General features: G+C 63.5%; 2 protein-coding genes across 5 annotated transcripts in view; one reads left to right on the plus strand and one right to left on the minus strand.

Moving 5' to 3' along the window:
• Nucleotides 1–20,022, plus strand: part of SLC5A10 (solute carrier family 5 member 10) — a gene marked incomplete at its 5' end in the record, with an annotated part of 54,916 nt that overhangs the window by 18,032 nt on the left and 16,862 nt on the right. The gene's annotated exons all lie outside the window — the stretch shown is intronic.
• Nucleotides 1–20,022, minus strand: part of FAM83G (family with sequence similarity 83 member G) — a gene marked incomplete at both ends in the record, with an annotated part of 29,029 nt that overhangs the window by 7,307 nt on the left and 1,700 nt on the right. The window contains 2 exons of the mRNA XM_082679319.1: nucleotides 315–439; nucleotides 7,281–7,448. Coding sequence (XP_082535445.1) covers nucleotides 315–439; nucleotides 7,281–7,448 — 293 coding nt within the window. The remainder of the gene's footprint in view (nucleotides 1–314; nucleotides 440–7,280; nucleotides 7,449–20,022) is intronic.

The following is a 20,022-nucleotide window of genomic DNA, read 5'->3' on the forward strand; positions in this document are numbered from 1 at the left end:
CTGGCCCCTCCCTGAGAGCAGCTCTCCAAGTGACCGCCCTGTGGGCCTGGGAGGACGCAGCCGGCCTGGCCCACAGCCCACCTCTGGCTGCTGACACCTCGAGGCAGGAACAACAGTCTCACGGCTAAAAGCGTCGCTCTGCCTGCTTCCGAGACGGGTGGGCAGCGTGCAGGCATGCCCAGCCCCACTCACACCTCAGCAGTCTGGGGACCAGTGAACTGGAATAACCGGGGTGTCACAAGGCAGGATTAAGGGCAGAAACCAGCTGGGAACTGGAGCCGCCCCTCCCCTGGCCCCCAGAAAGCCAGAGTCACCTGTAGGAGCCGCAGATGGCCCGGTCTCCATCCACGAACATGAACTTCTGGGCCAGGGCACCCTTGAACTTGGTGGCCGACCGCGTGAAGAATTCGGTCCCTCCGCTGCTCCGCACCCTGAGATTCTGTGTTGGGAGACAGGGGGCAGAGTTACACGACCCAGCACTGACCACCCTGCCCGGGCTCAGGGAGGGATTCGGGGGATCGCCGACGGGCCTGGGGAAAGGGGCGGTGCGTGTGGGGACGCGCCGATGTGGGTAGGGGTGGGAGGAGGGCAGGGGCTGGAGATGAAGGGCTGCAGGATGGTCTCGGTGTGGCCTGAAGGGGTCCACAGGGCAGCCCAGCCGGACAGGCCCCGTGTGCGGGCCAGCCTGGAGAATGCTGCTGCAGGGTCCCGAGCAGGAGGGGGATGCAGACACATCAGGAAGGTCCCCCTGATGGCTGGGGGGCTGTGCAGCTCGGGAAGGGGAGGGGCTGCCCTGAGGGAATCTAGGTCTTGCACTTGGGCAGATCAGTGGCCTTGCCAGGACGGGTGACCAGCCGGGCCTCGCCCCCGGTCTCCCCCGCACCACTGTCTCTCTGTCCCCCTAAGCCCTGCGCACTGTGGGCAGGGATGCCGGCAAACTCCCCTACTTCCCCGTGGGCCAGACCCCTGCCTGGGACCCAGGGGCAGCTCAGGGAATGGCCACATCCCTCCTCCCTGTGCTGGCGCCGTCGGCTCAGGAGCAGGCTAGAAAGGCCCTGAGAAACCACGGCAGGGGAGCCGAGAGCCGGGGTGGGGGGGGTCTCCCAGGCGTCATACGCACACCCAGCATGGCCCGTGTCAAGGCTGGGCCCCTCCTGCCTTTCTCTGGGCATCAGGGCTCTCCCTCTGCGCAAGCCTGTGGGTGTGTGTGGGCCAGGGGCTGGCTCCCCTTTCATCAGGAGAGCTGCTCGTTCCAAGGGAGGGGCAGGTGGGAAAAGCCTGTGGTGGAGGGACCCCAGGATGGGCGGGGCAAGCCTGGCTGACCCCCAAGAGTCAAGGGGACGGCTGAGGGCACCCCAACGTAGACCTCAGGGCAGGAAGCAGACTTGGGCTCGGGGGTGCAAGCATCGCCCAGGCAGTGTGTTAGAAACGCAGGCTCGCAGCTGCCCCAGGTTCGACTCGGGGGGACTGGGGTCAGGAATTCCGTTTTTAACATAAGCCCCAGTGATCTGACGCATGCCCAGGACAGAAACCCCTTGTAGGCCCCGGTGACGGGAGCCTCAGTCCCTTCAGAGGGGTCTGTGCCTGCGGGGGGTGCTGGTCTGTTACATCTTCTGCGACATCCCCTAACCCTGACCCTCACCCACTCACCGGCCCCAGCTTATTAACTCGTTCACTGACCCCTGCCGAGGTCCCCAGCGCAGACACAGACATGACTGTGACACAGATCCCTCGTTGGAGGAGAGGGGGAAGCAGATAAGTAACGACCCCAGCTGTGGGGCGCCTCCCGGGAAGGCTGGCGTCTGGGCTGACGTGTGACAGACAAGGAAGAGCGGGCCGGGTGGGAAGAGGACGCAGCACCCCAGACCCAGGACTACAAAGGCCTGATTCAGACATGGGAGGATTTGGGGGGAGGGGGGCGGGCAAAGGAGCCAGCAGAGCGGGCCCAGACAGATGCCGAGGAAAGACCCTACGGCCGCTGAGGGGCCTGGTGGGGCCCGGGGGCAGTAGGGAGCCACAGAGGGCTTAGAGCAGGGAGTGAGGGGTCAGAGCCGTCCAGTCCCGGCGTCCAGCGGGGAATGTGCATGAAACACACAGGGAGCAGAGGAAGAGGACAGGAGGGGCTTCTGCACCTGAGGGATGTGAGTCTGGGCAGGGGCAGAGGGGAGAAAAGAGAGAACTGGAGGCCATCTCCGCTCCAGCCCACAGCCCTCGGTGCTCCTGCGCCCGTCCCGCCTGTGACAGGTCCCGGACCTTTCCGCCGGGGCAGCCTCAGGGCAGTACCCACAGAGGGTGAGGGGCAGGTCCCATGGATGCCCGCCTGGCCGTGGGGCCCGGCCCAGAAGGCAGATGCGCCTCTGCTCCCAGGCTGGCTCCCCTGCCCGCCCTTCCCCCGGCTGCCTGTCTGCACACAGCCTGCACAGCAGGAAGCTGGCTGCGGCCCAGGACAATTAGTGTCTGTGACTGTACTGAACGCGCAGCACGCTTGGGGGCCGGAAGCCTGAGCAGAGATCCTGGGAGGCCTTCCCCTGTCACCTGTGCCCAACGGCAGCCCAGCTCTGCAGCTTCTGTTTATTCCTGGGCGACACCGCCCCGTGGGGCCTGGCCCAGATGAGGTAACGTCTCAGGAGCCAGGGCTCGGGCGAGCAGAGTTGGAGGATCCCACAAAGCCGCATTGTCTCTGAGCCTGGAACGCCCCTAGCAGAGCACGTGGCAGGCAGGGGGAGGACGAGTGGGGTGCCCTGGGCGAGTCCCCAGACCCTCTGGAGCCTCATTTCCTCACATGTGAGGGCCACAGTGATCGCCCCTGAGGGGACGTCCGGGGAGGATGGCAGAGCTGCATCTGCCCCAAGCGTGTACAGGGCAGGCCGTGCTGGGCACGAGGGCGGGGTTAGCCTCAGCACCACACCCCACACCTCTACGGGGCCTCCTGTGCTCACACGGGGCTGGTGGGAGCCGGGGGGACAAGCCCAGGCTCCTACTGGAGCAGGTGGGTCGCTCTCGAGCTCTGGTCAAACAAGGCTCCAGTCCTGGCGCAAACGAACGCAACCTGGCCTCCTCACGCCTCGGGGTTCTCGTCTGTGAAATGGGCCTGCCCACCCCCGGCTTCAGGGCTGCTGTGAAGACTCAGTGCATCAGGGGAGGGGCCGGGAAGGGGCCCAGCACTCAGTGGCTGCTCCCCAAACTAGAGGGGACGAGGGGGCTGTGCCATGCAGTGGGACGGGAGTGTGATCCCTGCCTCTCGGGGGGCTGGTGGGGGACCAGTGAGGGACCGACACTGAGGACAGGAGAACATCTGGAATGGTGTGGACTCAGGCCCAGGGAGGCCAGGCTTGTCGGCCGTATGCAATGGCCAGGCGGCTCGGGGAGAGGAGTGACCTGCCCCAGGGCCTCCCAGTGGACAGGGTCCGGCCCCTTGGGACTGAGGACAACCCGCAGCTGCACCCTGGCGGCCCTTTCACCCTCCAGGGGTCTGCTCGCACCTTCTGGGCCGGAGGGGGAGTGGGGAGGCCCAGAGACCATCCTGAGCAGGCCTGAGCGGTGACAGCAAGATCAGGCCAGGTCAGGGACAGAGAGCCATGTCTCCGTGTGCCAGCCAACCTCTGCTCTCTTCTAAAGGGCCTGTTTCACTCTCTGACCAATACTCACCCTGGCCTCCCCCGGGCTGTTGTGAAGCTGAGATGGGAAGCAGCCTTGGGGGCAGGGGGTGGGGCAGGGCAGGGCTTGGGGGCTCCTGGCTCTCCCCCTGGGCCAGGCCGCTTGGCTCTGTGACGTTCTGGGCCAGGTGGTTCTCTGTTAGCGGCTGTCCTGTGCATTGTAGGCCGTCGAACAGCATCCCTGGCCGCCACCCACCAGATGCCACGGCCATTAAAAACACCTCTGGACGTTGCCAAACGTTGAGAGGCAGTGCCCTGAGTCCATTCCAGAGCCAGGCCAGGCTCAGAGAAGGCAGGTCGGGAGAGGAGGAGGCCCGGGCACCAGATCGGAGCCAGTGCTGGCCTGTCTAGCGTGAGCCGGAACCCTCACCCAGCGCCTTCCCGTGACCACACTGCCTGGGGATTCTTTGTTCATCAGAAATGGGTCCAGCCTTCGCCCAAGTGGCTGCTGGTTTTTCCAGTTCAGCTACACAAAGCAGACTAGCTTTTCGGATCAGCCAGGCATCTCACAGCTCCGGTCCCGTGCTAGGCTGTGAGCCTCGAGGCCTGCCTCCCACCGGCCCTGGGCATCACCCCCAGGTGTGGCCTGCCCCGGGCCCTGCGATGAGAGGGTTGGGTCGTCTTCTCAAGGCCCGTTCCCACGTGTAGTATGGGCACTCGTTCCCATGTTCCCTGCCTGGGGGAGTCGGGGCCCAGCTGAGCCGGCGGGTGGGGACGCTCGGGACAGCTGGGAACCTCGCGTCAGGGAGGTTCTGTCCTCCCGCCTCACCTGGAAACTGGGAGGGGACCCAAGCGATACTGCAGCTGTTTCCAGAATGTGTTGTGTGAGCTCAGGGGTTCAGGCTGGGGGGCTGCCCGGAGGGGGAGACTGGGGGGGGTCCCCAGCCAGACCACTGCTCAGAGAGGGAAGGGAAGCCCCCTGGCACTCAGACCAGAGCTGGGGGTTCACGGGAGGGGCCGCAGCTGCCCCACCCGCAGATAGGAAGGGAGTTCGTGACCGAGTGCCCTGCCCCCACGTAGCCTCCTTGACTCTTCACGGCAGCCCTGCCGAATAAATGACGATATTCCCATTTTTCAGACAAGAAGGCTGAGGCCCAGAACCTCAGTGTCTCTGCCTAAGGTTACAGTGCAGGGGCAGAGCTGGGGCCGAGGCCTGGCTCCTAGCGCCCAGCACCCCCTTGGTCACAAGTATGACCCCACCAGGCACAACCTACACCCTGGGCCCACATGACCTGAAGGCAGGTCGCTGCAGAGCTGGGCAGGGGCAGCGGACGCCGAGGGTGGGGCCAGGGATTACCAGCAAAGGAAGTGCTCCCGAGACAGGTCTGGGCCCAGCCTGCCTGCAGGCAGGGAGGCAGGCTCTAGACAAGGTGACACTTGGCCAGGACTGGGCCCACAGGAGCCTCTGGCCACCTGCCCAGGCTGGGAGTGGGCGGGCTCGGAGGCGAGAATGAGGTGGCCAGGGTCACACATTCCTTCCCATGAAGACGCCTGGCCGTCCCACAGCATCCGGCTCCTGGGCACGTCACCCTGCGGACCTGCCACCTTCCCCAGAGCAGGGAGGTGGCGAGAAGGGCAGGCTGGGCCAGAGACCCCCTCCGTGCCCCGAGCTGTGGCCTCATCTCAAGCCCTCCGCCCTCCGCCCTCCGCCCAGGGCCGGCGTTTATAACTCCTGCTACTGCTGCAACCGTGTGCCTCTCCTTAGCTCAGAGCACTTTTACAGCCACTGTCTCCTCTGCTTTCATCCTCAAACAACCTGGTGAGGCGTCCTTGTGGTCACAAAGCCCTGGAGGCTCAGAGAGGTAGGCCCGGCGTCGGGGTTGGCAGCCAGGAAGCCTGTGCGGGCAGCACCAGGGCGGCCCCGCTGTTAGATGCGGCCTCAGCCAGGGCACTGGGCACCAAGGGTGTGTGGCCGCGCCTGTGCCAGCTTCCCATCACTGGCCTTTAGGTTCAGCCCCGACTTGGTGGAATGCCTCAGGGCAAGGCACAGGCTCCCTCAGGCCTCGGTTTTCCTGGTCTGGAAACCTGGTCTGGATGGCCTGCCCCCCTTGCCCCCCTTCCCGGGAGCTCCAGACCCTCCCAGGAGCCTGGCATCTAGGGTTTCCCCACTAAGAAGAGGCTTCTGGGGCGGCCACGCAGGGTTTGGATCCCCGCTCAGCACAGACAAGCCCCCTCCCTGCCTCTTTGTCCACATGCGGGGGGATGCCTGAGGGCAGAGGGACGCGAGGTGTGCAGGGTCCCCACTGGGCGTGGGGCAGGGGCTCAGGGGGAGTGGGCCCGTCAGCCTCTTCCTGAGCACGGCAGAGGGCTGGAGGGAGAGCCCTGAGTTTCTGTGATCTGCTGCCCGCACGGCTGAGGCCCCTGCAGTCACCTTTGAAAAGACGCCTCTTCCACACTCCGGGCCTCCCGGCCTAAGCCGTCTCCCCCGGGAGCTGGCTCTCGGTGCTAGTTACACGGCAGGCAGGGCAGCACAGCGGGTGAGCACAGGGCTGGGGTCAACCCACCAGAGAGGCCACATAAACATGTCCCAACAGCCAGAGACTCGCAGCCCAGAGAGCTCACACCCACTGGAAGGGTCTCAGCTGGGCTGGGCATCACTTGACAACGCCGACAACTGACAGGCCCGGGAGCCCAGCCCCTTGTTAATCAACCAGCCTGGCGTTGCCCCGAGGAATTCTGACCTGTGCTCAGCCCGAGGGCTCGGTGCTGGCCCCCACCCCCCTTATCCTTCGCTTACTAACGTTAAGTGACACCTCTGATCTGTAAAGTGGGACAGCTGCCTCCTCCTACCGGCTGCCGTGAGGGTACCTAAGTTAACCATGTCACGTGCCTGGGACGGGAGCTGTGGAAGTATTAGCTGTCGTTACGCATACTGATCTGTGCTCCGGGGCGCGAGCTGCACACAGTAGGTAGCAAGCAATGGCTGGGCGGAAGGAGGGCTCCCTCCACTCCCAAGCAAGGCACCAGATGCCAGGGTGTCTGAGCAGAAGAGCCCAGTCACACGGGTCATCAGCCCCTCTGTTGGACCAGTGAGATCCCGGAGTCCAGAGAGGGGAGGTGACGTGCTCTAGGACACACAGCAAAGCAATGCTGAGAACCCAGGCCCGACCTGACAACTCCACCTCTGTCCCCAGTGTCCCTCCCTGGAAGGCCTTTTCTAGTCTGCTCACTCCTCAAGTCCATTTCAACTCTGCAGCCACCAAAGAAGCCCTCCCTGAACTCAGCCCAAGGGAGCTTCCTCTGTTGGAGCCGGATCCTAAAGCCCGTGCATGGACATTTTACAGAAACAGATTTTGGTTTAAAACCAAGAAAGGACTTCCTGGGAGTTGGAGCTGTCCAGCTGGGGCCTGCTGCCAGAGCCAGGGGGGTGAGCACCCTGTCACTGGAGGTGAGCAAAGACAGAACCACTGCGGCACGGGCTGCTCGGAAACACCTGTGAGGGAGCACCTCACGTGGGCTTCAGCACCTGGTCACAGGCAGTGTCCTGTCCCCTGATACTGAAGCAGAGGCCGCGTGACCACTCGGTGGGCGGCTCTAGGACACTGAACTCTAGGTTCCCGGATCCGGACCGACAAGGCAGTGCTCCAAGTGTTTGTGAACCGACTGAACGAGGAGCCGGCTCACCTTGAGGTGCCCCAGGTGCATGCGGGCCCGCTCACACATGTGCAGGAAGTACTTGACGTTACTCTCGTCCACGATGATGTACACGGCCACCTTCCTCTTGAAGCTGGCATCCAGCAGATCCTTGAAGATGTCCACATCGGTGAACATGTCCATGACCACAGCGATCACCTGTGAGCAGGAAGGGAGACCGGGGCCGTCAGGGCACGCGGCCGGGGAGACAGGTGCCTCGCCAGGACGCCTGGCCCTCCCGCGCCCACCACCCTCTTGGTGCCCACCCTGGCCCTGCTCCCTGCAGCCTCGGGACTGGGAAGCGCCGGCTCTCCTGGCCCTGAAGCTGCAGGCGTAGGATCGACGCTCAGGGTACGAGATGCCCAGTGGGTGGCGCAGGCTGCACTCTCCGGGGGCAGGGAATGGAGAGGGGCACGGTTCGCGGGCTGCTGTTTCCGTAACACAAGACCACAGAAAACAAAACCCAGGCGAGGAATGTGTAGGGGAAGCTGCAGCAGGAGCGCGGGAGGAGTGGGAAGGGTGCGCGTCCTGAGATTTGAGCGCCTGCCCCCACCCCCAGCCCCCGGGCGGCCCTCGCCTCTGCCGGAGCTCAGGGCTTGTCCAGGCGCCCTGTTTCTATTCCTGGGTTGCATTCCCGAGCCGGGCAGGCCGCACCATGCCCTCCGCCCGCTACCCCAGATGCTGAGATGGAGCAGATGTGTCCAGGGCAGGGAGGAAGGTAGAAGCTGGGGCCGCCCACCGAGGTCACCCTGGGTCCCTGGACAGGCTCCCTCGCTGCCACCTCTCCTTCTGGTTTGGACACACCCCAGACCACTACATGTGCTCTTCTTGTCATCTGACCACACCTGGGCCACAACGGCTGCCCTCAGCCTGTGGATTGGCTCAGGGTGGGGCCCCAGAGATCAGAGTACATCTACCCCAGCCCAGCCCAGCCACTGCCCAGCATGGGTGGTGATATGCCCAGGCCTGGCAGGCAAGGGCCCTGACCTGAGCCAAGGCACGAGGAGGGAAGGGGCACACGTAGCCCAAGGCCAGGGGGCGTGGTAGCCAGCGGGCTCAGTGGCCGGCAGGCCCTGGCCCTCAGTCTCGCTTCTCCCCTCCCCTCCCCGTCCCACTGGGCAGCAAAGGGGAACACAGCAGACCAGGGCCCAATGCTGCTGACCCGAACAGACGTCCAGCCCTCCCACCCGCCAGAGCCGGCGCCAGGGCCCCATCCTGGGTCTGAGAACCCCCTAGAGGAGCCCTACCCAGAGAGGCAGGTAGGGGTCATGCGCTGGGCCACAAAGCAAGCTGGGGACAGTCAGGCTAGAACCCACCCAGGCCCGCCAGGGGGCCAGGGTTACCCCCACCCCTGCTAGGAGTGTGACCTGGCGGGTGGCCTGGGGCTTGCCAGGGACGTGCCTACACACTCCCGTGAGCTCACCCAGCTGGCCCCTGCAGGCCCCTCTGGGCTCCCCCTGGCCCCCGGGCCCCTGCTGACGCTCGTCACACACCTGGCACCAAAGCCGGTACTTCTGGGGGCTCCTCCCTGCCCTGCCCTCCACGGACGGGGTCTCTGTGTGACCCTGAGCGACACCTAGCTTTTCCAGGCCCAACTTTCTCACGTGGGACCAGCCAGGACTCCCCGGTGCTGAGGCCCAGGGTCTTCTCTGACCCCTGGGGAAAAACAGCTCGCTGTCTGAGTCTCTGAGGGATGTTTCAGGCAGGGCAGGGGGAGCAGGTATAGTCTGTGCAGGGCCTGCAGTGGCACAGGGACCGCAGGGAGGTGGACGGCAGCACCGGCGGCGGGGGGCGGTATGCTTTCTGACCCCAAATCGGCCGGGTCTTGAGAGGAAGTGAGCTCCATGTCCCAGGACGTGTGCAAAGGCCAGAGCTTGCTTGAGGGGGTGGACGAGAGGACAGATGAGACACGGTATCAGAGCTGGTGGGCTCACAACGCCCTTGGGCTCCACCGGTCGAGGGTGACGGGACCCCGAGGTGGGGGAGGGGTGACAGCAGGGACTCTCTTGTCTGGACCTCACAGGCCTACAGCCACTCCAGCCCTCCCGCAGGCCACAGCCTCACGTGCCAGCCTGGAGATGGCTCGGCCGACACAATTCTCCTGGGAGCAGGCCCGGTTCCAGGCTCTGCCCACCGTGGCAGACGGGGACTTGCCCTGGGCCCGGGCTGGGGGACGTGCCCCAGCGAGACCCGCCCCATGTGAGCCTTCCCTGCAGCGCCCAGGCAGGCAGGGTGCCCAGCCCAGGCCGCCTGCAGTCGGGCTGGGACTGCCGGGGCCTGCCCCCCACAGTGGAGCCCCACAGGGTCGCAGGCATTGGGCTCGGTGCTGAGGGTCAAAGGAGGGCTTGTACAGGTGCCAGCTGAGCTGGGGCAGGAGGGGGCTTGGTGCTCCCAGGGGGGCCCCCGCGGCTTGTCCACGGGGGCCACAGGGTCTCTCAGAGGCCTCGAGCCCTGCGTGCCCGTCCCCAGGGCCAGAGACTCCAGACTAGAACCCAGGCCCTGCGCCCTGCCCACAGAGCTTCCGCCTGACAACCGCTACCGCGTCCAGTCCAGACTAGAACCCAGGGCCCTGCGCCCGGCCCGCAGAGCCTTGCGCCTGACAACCGCTACCGCGTCCAGTCCAGACTAGAACCCAGGGCCCTGCGCCCGGCCCGCAGAGCCTTGCGCCTGACAACCGCTACCGCGTCCAGTCCAGACTAGAACCCAGGCCCTGCGCCCTGCCCACAGAGCTTTGCGCCTGACAACCGCTACCGCGTCCAGTCCCAGGGCCCTGCGCCCGGCCCACAGAGCCTTGCGCCTGACAACCGCTACCGCGTCCAGTCCCAGGGCCCTGCGCCCTGCCCACAGAGCCTTGCGCCTGACAACCGCTACTGCGTCGAGTCCTAAAAACGCCGCGAGGCACCGGTTATTACTCCCATTTTACAGACGAGGAAACTGAGGCACGGAGGGATTCACTCCCTTGCCTAATTACCTGTTTGGGTGGCCCGGCTCACCCGTGGCTCCGCAAGGTCCTCAAAGACAGTGCCCCACCCTGGCCCGGCACGCGGCCCGGCCTAAGGCGGCCTCGGGAGTGCTTGTCAACTCAGAATGTGCCAGATGGCTGGGCCTGGGGGAAGCCACAGCCCCTCCTAGACCCTCACTTTCCCCATCTGCCAAATGGGGTGTCCGCCTGGCCCACTCCTGTGTTCTGTCCAGCTCACACATCCGCGGCTTGAGCACAGACACTAGTCCCGCCCGGAGGACAACGCCAGCCCACACGTATCCCGCGGAGGCCCCGGGCAAGGCCAGGGCCAAGACTGCGGGAAAGACGGCAGGGAGGCTGGCATCTGGGGATGTCCCCACTCCACGTGGGTCAGGAGACCGCAGCAGGCACGAGGCGGGCAGCCCGAGGCTCGCCCGTGTGAGCGCCCGGACCATGTGCCCGCTTCCCAGGGGCGGGACGGCAGGCAGGTGTGTGTCCCGAACTCCAGGCCCGGCGTCGCGGCACCAGCCCCCCAGCCCGGTTCCCAAGGGAAGGAGGGAGTCCAGTGGTCCCTGTGCGTGCCTGACGTGAAAGCCCTCTCAGAGGTGCAGCCACAGAACCAGGAGGGGCCACACAGCCACGACAACCCTCCTGGTTCTAACCGCACAGAGCAGCAGGGTGGTGGGGCTGTGGGAGGGCGGCCGTGCCGGGAGGGGCCGACAGCGCGGGGCCGGGTGGCGCCAGAGCAGAGGGGCCCAGGCAGGGACTGGCATCGGCACTGGGCTCTACGTGCCTCAGACCCGAGGCCCTCCCCGTGTGTCTCTTGGGGGCGTGCTCAAAACGTGACCCTCCAGCGGCGCCCACGCCTCCCTTTCCCTTCCCCACCCCCCCACCAACAGCTCCGCGGCCTCTCCACCCTGCCTCCCGCGTGGGTCCCGAACCCCCGCCTCGCTCTGTGCAGCCGGGGCTGCTCTGCGGCCTCCTTGCGTCCTCCCACCGATCCTCCCACTGACGGTTCCAGAATCCCCCAAATCTCCTTGGGATGGTGGACACCCCACCCCGTGAGAGACGCAGACGCTGGCCAGAGGGGGGAGGGGCCGGCCCCAGGTGACGGACTCATGGTGATGCCCCGCCACGAGCACCTCCATCGCCCAGGTGCTTCCTGGGGGCTCCAGCGCACGGGGCAGCAACCCCCCACCTGTGGCTGCTGCCCCAGCAGACACAGCCTGAAGCCCTGTAACCCCCGCTGCTGGTGCTGGTGGAGGGGTCAGGGCGCCCCCATCCTCCCCGGGGCCCAGGCAAGGACGGAGCTGGAGCTCCGGGGTCCAGGCTGGGGTCTAGCTTTGGGTGAGCTGCATCCTCTCTGGGTCTCAGTTTCCTCATCTGTGAAATGGGGAGGAAGGTGGATGTGATACCCAAGGCTGTCCCTGCCAAGGAAGCCCTGAGTCCGTGTGTCCTGCCCGGGTGCCCCGCACAGCCTGTCTGGGCCGGCTGGAGCACCTGGCTGTGTCTAGGGGTCTGGGAGAGGCAGTTCTGACCACCACGCCCCACCTCCCTCTGCACCACCAACCCGGGGCTCCCGCCTCGCCAGGCTGACACTCAGCCTGAGGCTCCCGGCGCCCCTACAGCCGCCTTAGAGGCACCGCTCCCCCATGACCACAGAATCCGTCTTGGAGCAGAGACATGCTCACAGGACTAGTGGGTAGAGCAGGGCTGGAGGACGAGGCGCAGGGGTGAGGTGGCCAGGGGTCTGCACGCAGCTGGAAGACCACTGGCCACGGGCCCAGCATCTGCAGCAGCATCTCTCCCCGGTGGCTCTGACCCCACAGGGGCTCTGACCCTACGGGCCCTCCCTACACACCCCACACCCCGCCGCAGCCGCACACACAGTCCTCCTGGCCGGGCGCCTCCCTCTCCTCCTCCAAGCCAGTAACTCCTTCCCGTCCTCCAAGCCCTGACTCAAATGCTGCCATGAGCAAGTGCCACGTCTGTGTTTCTGGAGAAACGGCAGCGACCCACCGAGTGGCACGCCGCCTCCCTGAGGCCCGGACCCTGAGACCCAGGTCGGCGCGGGCAGTTTCCCTCTGTACCTGTCCTGCCTGCCCCACCCTCCAAGGCCATGGAGATGCCTGCAGGAGGCCCAGAGGGAGCCGCAGACACACTGCACAGCAGGCAAGTCCCTGGCACTCACTGGGCCACTTTCACCACCTGGAAAAGCAGGAAGTGGGTCCGCATCTCTGGGTCTGTCTGACCCTAAGGCTCAGATGGACGCAGGACGGTGGCACCATGGGCTCCAGACTGTCCTCCTGGGAAGCCGCTCGGGCCCGGGAGCCGCGCTCAGCAGACGGCAGCGGTGGCTCTCCTGCCTCCTCACTGACCCACGGTGCCCTCGGGGTGGACAGGCCGGGGGTCATGACCTCAGCGTCTCCTGCTTCCCTCTGTGCCAGCTGGAGGGCAGTGACGCACATGAACACATAGGGCGTGCTGCACACTGTCCTCAGGTGGGGACAGTGCCTTCAAGACCTGGGATTCCACTTCCAGCCACGACGGAATAACGGAGCCTACACTTACCCACCTGCCGTAGCAATAAACACCAGGCAGAGCCTATGAAGCCACGGCCGACAGGCAGCACAGCAAGTGCAACGACCCCCGGCAGAAGGGAGACGAGCGAGGTCAGCTGTAGGACCGCCCCAGTCACCTCCAGGCCACGGCCGAGTCCAGTGGGCTCCCTGAGTTGAGGAGACGAAGTCTGCTCAGAGCCTGGCAGCCAGAATTTTCAGGACAGAGGAGAGGAAAGGGCTGCACAGAGCGAAGGCCAGAGACCTGCAGGGAGCTGCCTCTTGAGGCTTCAGCTGGAGACCGAGGAGCACACGAACAGGAAGAAGCCACCGAGGCTGGGACAGGCCCGCTGGAAGGGAGCAGCTGGAACAACGGCCGGTGCTCACACAGGACCAGGAGTCATTTACGTCCCCACAGCCAGAGCGCAGGCCCCTCTGACACGCAGGGCACACAGGAGGATTCTCAGAAGGATACGACCTACCTGGTGGGCAAACAGCCCTGGACCAGGGGCCAGTGAGCTTTTTCTATAAAGACCATATAGCAAATGTCTCAGGCTTTGCAGGCCACGTGTCTCTGACACACCTCTCAACTCTGAAAACAGCCACAGACAGCTAATAAACAAATGTATACATCTCCGTTCCATTATTTACAAAAGCAGGCATAGGCCATTTGGTCTATAGGCCATTTGGTCTATAGTTTGCCAACACCTTCCCTGGACCAAATATGCTTTGGTCCCACCTAATAAAGCTTAACAGGGCTTCCCCGGTGGCACAGTGGTTGAGAGTCCGCCTGCCAATGCAGGGGACACGGGTTCGTGACCCGGTCCGGGAAGATCCCACATGCCGTGGAGTGGCTGGGCCCGTGAGCCATGGCCACTGAGCCTGTGCATCCGGAGCCTGTGCTCCGCAACGGGAGAGGCCACAACAGTGAGAGGCCCGCGTACCACACACACACACAAAAAAGCTTAACAGCAAGCCTCAAAAGTGTTACATTGTTGCCAAGAACCGCATCCCAGAACAAAGCTCCAAAACGTTTAAAGGAAGAAACAAAACTCCCACAACATAAAATTTTCATCACGTCGGGTATCCAATCAAAAATTACCAGACACACAAAGAAACAGAAAAACAATGATCCACATGAGGAAAAAAGTCTACCAAAGTGGACCCAGAATGGATACAGATGTTAGAACTGGCAGACAAAGATGGGTAAACAGTTACAACTGTATTCTGTATGTTCAAAAAGTTACTTAGAGACATGGAAGGTTTTTTAAAACAAACACCAAATTGAAACTCAAGAAGTGAAACAATTCAGCATTTAAGATGACAAATACATTGGATGGGATTAATAGCAGATTAGACACTACAGAAGAAAAGATTAATGAACCTGAAGACCTATCAGTAGAACACAGAGAAAAAAAGACTGAACAACTGAGACCAGAGCATCAGTGAACCTGGGTCAACTTCACAGGTCTAGAGTATGTGTAACTGGAGTCTCAGAAGGTCCCGAGGCAGAGGGTGGGGGAGAGGGGACAGAAAAGCATTTGAAACAAATGACCATAACATTTCCACATTTGATGGAAACTATTCATCCCCAAGCCCAGGACGTTCGATGAATTCCAAGCAGAGGAGACGTGAAGAAACAGACCACGGCACATCATAATCACATCACTTAAAATCAGTGGCAAAGAGAAAATCTTAAAAGCAGCCAGAAGGGGAAAGATCATCGAATACTGAGGACCAAAGATAAGCAGATGTCTGAGTCAACACAAGCCAGAGGACACCGGAGCAACTAAACGGAGAAACAACCCAGAATTCCCTACCCAGTCCCAGAATTCCCTACCCAGTCCCAGAATTCCCTACCCAGCGAAAACAGCTTTCAAAACCAAAGACGGAAATAAGGACTTCCTCAGGGACACGAATGCTGAGAGAATTTACACAGGCCGACCTGCACAGACAGAGGGGCTGAGGCCCCAGGGGCTGCACGTGCCCCCAGGGTGCAGCGAGGCTCAGGCTGCCCCTCGCCCACTGGGGTGTGCAGCGGAGACGGGGAGAGCACCCCTCCTGCCCCCAGCCCCCTCCTCCAGCAGCAGGGCTGGGCAGACCTGGCTGCTGTGCCTCAGTTTCCCACACTGAGACATGGCCCCACTCCCCACCCCACCCTGGTGCTCGCAGGACCTGAACGGCCTGGGGAGGAGGCCTCCTGGGTAGATGGGGAGGGAGTCTGTGTACGTGGTAACAATGCCGACCCAAGCCAGGACCAGCTTGCTAACGCTGGTACAGCTGTCCCTTCTCCCGGGGCGGGGGCAGTCACCGTCCCAGAGCCACACAGTCCGCTGGTGGCAGAGGCTTCCTGTTCCTGGGCTCCTCTCTTGGAGGGGGTTCTAGCTGTGACTCCACCCACCACCTCCCAGAGGCCATCCTGGTTCCTGAAACTAAGCCCTGGCCATTAGCACTGCCCGGAGAATCAGTGCCCGGGGCTCTGCCCCACCTTACGGGCGGGTGGGGTCTGTGGCAAAGCACCTCCCTTCTCCTCAGTCGGGGGAGTTAGATGGGAAGACCTGTAGTCCCACCCCTCTGATGGTTATCAGCTCTGGCACCTTCCCTCTGCACTAAGACAGGAGCCTCATTGAGGCCAGTTAAAGGAGCTGCAGCGGCAAGGGGTCAAGAAGCGCAAGCGCGTCCCACCCAGCCCAGGGGCGAGTCTCTGGCCTTCCCCAGACACGTCAGCCTCCTCACCACAGCTCAGGAATGCTGCGGAGACCAGAGGCTGCGGAGCATGGGGTCAGCTGACCAGGGCTGTGCCCGGCGGAGGAGCCCAGAGGAGAAGCCCCTCCCGCTCCCTGCCAGCCCCCGGGGGCCTCGGAGTCCTCCAAGCTTCCGGGGCGCAGGATCCAGCCCAGCCCACAGTCTCAGAGGATGGCGCGAGCCAAGGATTTTCAAACTGGAAAATCGTAGCCACAAATTCGAAGATGTTTAAAAGCTCAGCTTCTCCAGGATCCAAGAGCAGCGGATGCTGTGGGGTCGCGGAGCACCCTACAGCCCCAGGGACCGGCCTGGAGAGGACTTGCCTGAGGTCACAGAGCCAGCCCGGCAGGGCAGAGGCTCCTGGGTGCTCTCCGCTGCGTTCTCCTGAGCCCCTGCTTGAACCCTCCAGGATGGGGGGCTCACCACTTCTCCAGCCAGACCACTCCCAGAGGGGCCATGGATGGGGACAGAGGGAAGAGAACTGAATCCGTGTCAGACACCACGCTTTTTTTCCATGTCAGTCTCGCCGCAACTTTGGGGCAGGTGTTGGCATCACGTGGCACTGAGGAGGACAGGACGGAAGGTCAGAGAGGCGGAGTGGCTAACTTGGGCAACGTGGCCGGGGTCCTGTGATACGAGAAAGACTGTCTTCCCACCACCGCCCCACGTGGCAATTAATCTGGGAAGGGCGTGAGCCTGGGGATCACCGGGGCCTCAAGAAGAAGGCTGGTGCGGCCCACCGGCTGGGCCTGCCTGGACGTGGGGCGTGGTCCCAATAGGGCGCAGTCCTGCCCCCGCGCTGAGCATTCTCGTGACTGTTACTGCCTTAATTAAGACAAGTGCCCGATCCCCATTTTACAAATGAAGAATGTGAGGCCCAAGGTCATGCGGCTAGGGGCCGGGTGAACCAGGGGCCTCTGAGAGGACTGCCCGCCTCTGCTGGTCCAGGGGGAGGACCCTCGGCTGCAGGGCGAGCCTGCCGGACCAAGGAGACCAGGAGCTCAGTCTAGACCTGCCACCCAAGACTCTGGTGTGACCTTCAGCAGGCCCTGGCGCACTTTGAACCTTGGTATCATCATCTGTGATGTGAGTGTGACGACAGGCCCTGCCTCCCGGGGTCTTGGGAGGGAGGGCAGTGCCGGCCGGGGTGGGGCTACCACCCCAGGAGCCTGGCGTGCACCCAGCCCAGAGGTGCCAGCCCTCCTTGCTGGCAGAGCCGCTTCTGACTCCCCAGACTCAATTAAGACGCAAACACCGCTGGTAGGAAGCCTTTGGAGAGGACGGGAGGCCGACCCCTGGGATTATGTTATCAGATGGTTCGCCACCTGGCAGGTGGGGCCCCCGGCTGGGAAGTGCTCCCCAGACCCACTGCATGAGGCTGCGCGGGCGCTGCCCCTCTAGGCTCCAGTGTGTCCCAGGGAACAGTCCACTGGGCCGCCCCTGGGGCCTCTCAGGGCGTCGAGGCTGTGCTGGTACCGCCTGCTTGGGGACAGCAAGAGCCCCCCTCCTGGTCCCAGGGGCCTTGGCCCCCCATGACCCTGTGCTCACCAGGCCTTGGTGTGGTCAGACTTCTGCCCCTGCCGGAGCCCAGAGTCTAGGAGCCTCGTGAAAATGCTTTTACTGCCCTGAGTCAAGCTGGGGGCCCGCAGCAAGGCTCCACGGCTCCCAAGAGGGGCAGGGCTCAGAAAGAACATCCAAGACGCTGCTTCTCCAGAGAAACGGGCTCATTGACCTCAGAGCTGGGCTCTGGGCCAGCTCCTCCAGGGATCGGCTCGGCGACAAGTTACCTGCCCTCTGTGAGCCCCTCTAAGCCTCAGTTTCCTCATCTGCACGGAAGGGACGCTACCTGACACCATGGAGCTGGGAGGATCCAGGCAGGTAAAGTACCTGCTCAGCACCTGATGTACAGCTGGGATTTCATAAGTGCCTCATTAAGTGCTTTTCTTCTCCTGGGGCCAAGCCGTGAGCCAGGACTGCAGTGTGGGAAGGCAGGGGCCTGACAGGAGAGACGTGGGGTCACGCGGGCATTGTGGAGCCTGCTTCCAGTCCCTTCCTGCTGTGTGGCCCTGGGCAAGAAACTTAATGCCCCTGGCCTGGCAGGCACGAGCTCCGGGTTCTGGTCCAGCCTCCACCACTCACTCTCCTTCGTGCTCCCCCAGGTTCCTCACGTGCGCACGATCCACCCCTGCCCCTGGGGTCCCTGGTGAAGGGGTCCTGGAGGGGGTGGAGCGGTGCCTAGCATCTCCTGGATGAACAGCTTGCTAGAGCATCTACCCCCTTTTTTGGCCGAGGCAGGCCCTCCCCAGTCCCAGCCCAACCCAGTCCAGCCTCACCCCTCTCTTGCAGAGGCTGCAGCAGCCTAGGCGTGATGCTACAGGCCCGGCCTCTGGTATGCAGCTGGAACCCCACGGCAGGTTTTTCCCTGGATAAATCACTGGCTCCCGGGGGCTGGGGGAGGGGCAAGCAGATGACCTTCCATCTCTGGGGCCTGCTCAGGGCCACCCAGCCGGTGGAGTCAGACCCTGGGCCCACTGGTCTTCGTCCCAGAGGAGTCCAAGAAGGACAGGGCAGCAGGGTGTCAGAGCTGAAGGGATCCTTAAGAGGCGTCAATGCCTATACCCATTTTACAGATGGGATGACTGGGGCTCGTGCCAGGTCACACAGCGGTGGAGGCAGAGCAGGGACCTGACCCCAGCACCCCTGGCTCCTGGCACTGTGGCCCATTAGTTCCAGTCTAATCTCCTGGGAAATGGGGGGACTCAGCGTTAGCCTTGATGGGAACACAGCCGCTCCCGGCGGGGACGGGCTGAATGTATGCTGTGTCACTTCCCTGCCCCAGGGTCGGCCCGCTGTGCTGACGACAGGCCAGGCTGAGGAGGCAGTGGGCTGGGCCGCCCTGACTCAGCACCACCAGTTCCAGCCCAGGCGCCCTGGTGGGCAGGGGGCCAGCATCTTGTCCAGGCAGCTGGACAGCGGGATCCCCCATCCCAGTGGGGGAGAGAGGCCACTGTCCCTGCATTGGTACTGGGGGTGAGAGGAGGATGCGGGGGCGAGGGGAAAAGAGGTGATTCACGGGGAGAGATAAGGTAGGGAGAGCTCCTGGCAGACAGGCGGGCAGCCCAGGCAAAACACCCTGTCAGCATCCATCAGCGTCACAGCCCGGCCCCTGGGAGCCTGGGAAGCAGCAGAGCAGGGGAGGTGGGAGGGTTGCAGGTAGCTTGGATGAGCTGCCCCTCCCTGCCCTGCCTCTCACTGCATCCTGCCAAGGCCAGGGCAGGACAGGCAGGGGACCTGTCCTGGAGTCTGAGGACAACACAGGTCTGGTCCCTCCCTACTCCTCCACCCAAGAGCTAACCAGGTGACCTTGGCAGGGGTTAACCAGTGCGGCCTCAGTTACTACATCTTAAAAATGGAACAGATGGCGCTACACGAGATTATATAGTGCCCGGCACTCAATAAACAGCACCTCTGGTTATCAGGGCAGCCCGTACACACACACCCACCCCACACTGGCCATGGGCCCCAGGGTGGACATGGCAGGGAAGATGCAGGCTGGAAAGCAGGGGACAGATGTGAACAAATCCCCGTCCTCCGCCCTTGGTGTCCCCGTCTGAGAGGAGGCACTTGGCCTCTGAGGCCCCTCCTGTTGGGCCTGTGGCTCCCTGCTGTCTGAGCGTGGGGGCAGGGGTGGCATCAGTGAGCCTCCCTCTAGGAGCGATGAAAGCAGGGGGCAATGCCCACCCGTCCCACCTGTTGGGGGCTGCAGGACAGCACCAACTGGGACCACACAGACCGGGGTTCAGACCTGGGATGGACTTCCTCCTGGCTGTCACCTTACACAGGTGATGCCGATAATCTTGGGGGGCTTTTGTGGGGAGCATATTAAGTTACGGGGGGGGCATGGGACTGCATGGGGTGGCTGGGTCTCAGCTCCGGCCATAGAGACGAGAGACGTAGGGAGGAGGCCCCGGTGCCCAGCATGGCCCCAGGCTCCCCTATCTGGCCCCATCACTGGGCCAGGCCGTCTGTCTTTCTGTCTGGGGGAGATTAGACTCTCCAGCTGTTCCTGTGCCGTCTGGGATCTGGGATCTGCCTCTGTCCTACTCCTGGTGGGGAGCAGGGCCATGGGGGGCGGGGAGGAGCCGGGGCACCGCAGGTCAAGTCCCCACCCAGGGCCTCAACTTGTCCAGTTTTAAAAAGGGAGAGGAGGCTGGGTAATGGGATCCCAACAGGCCCTCCCGGGGGACTGGGTCCCATGACCTCCAGCCAGGCGCCCACGTCAGCAGCGCCCTCCTACCCCACAGCAGGAGTGGTGTGGGTTATTCAGCCTGAAAACGGTGAAGGCCCCTCCCCCCCCATCTCTTTCTCACTCAGTCACCGGACTCCATCCTCACAGCTTTCATCCTCGCCACCTCCATTTCACAGACCAGAAACCCAAAGCCCCAGAGCTGCCTGGGACCAGGCCAAG

Source organism: Grampus griseus (assembly GCF_964374135.1).
Source record: "Grampus griseus genome assembly, chromosome: 20".
Taxonomy (NCBI): domain Eukaryota; kingdom Metazoa; phylum Chordata; class Mammalia; order Artiodactyla; family Delphinidae; genus Grampus; species Grampus griseus.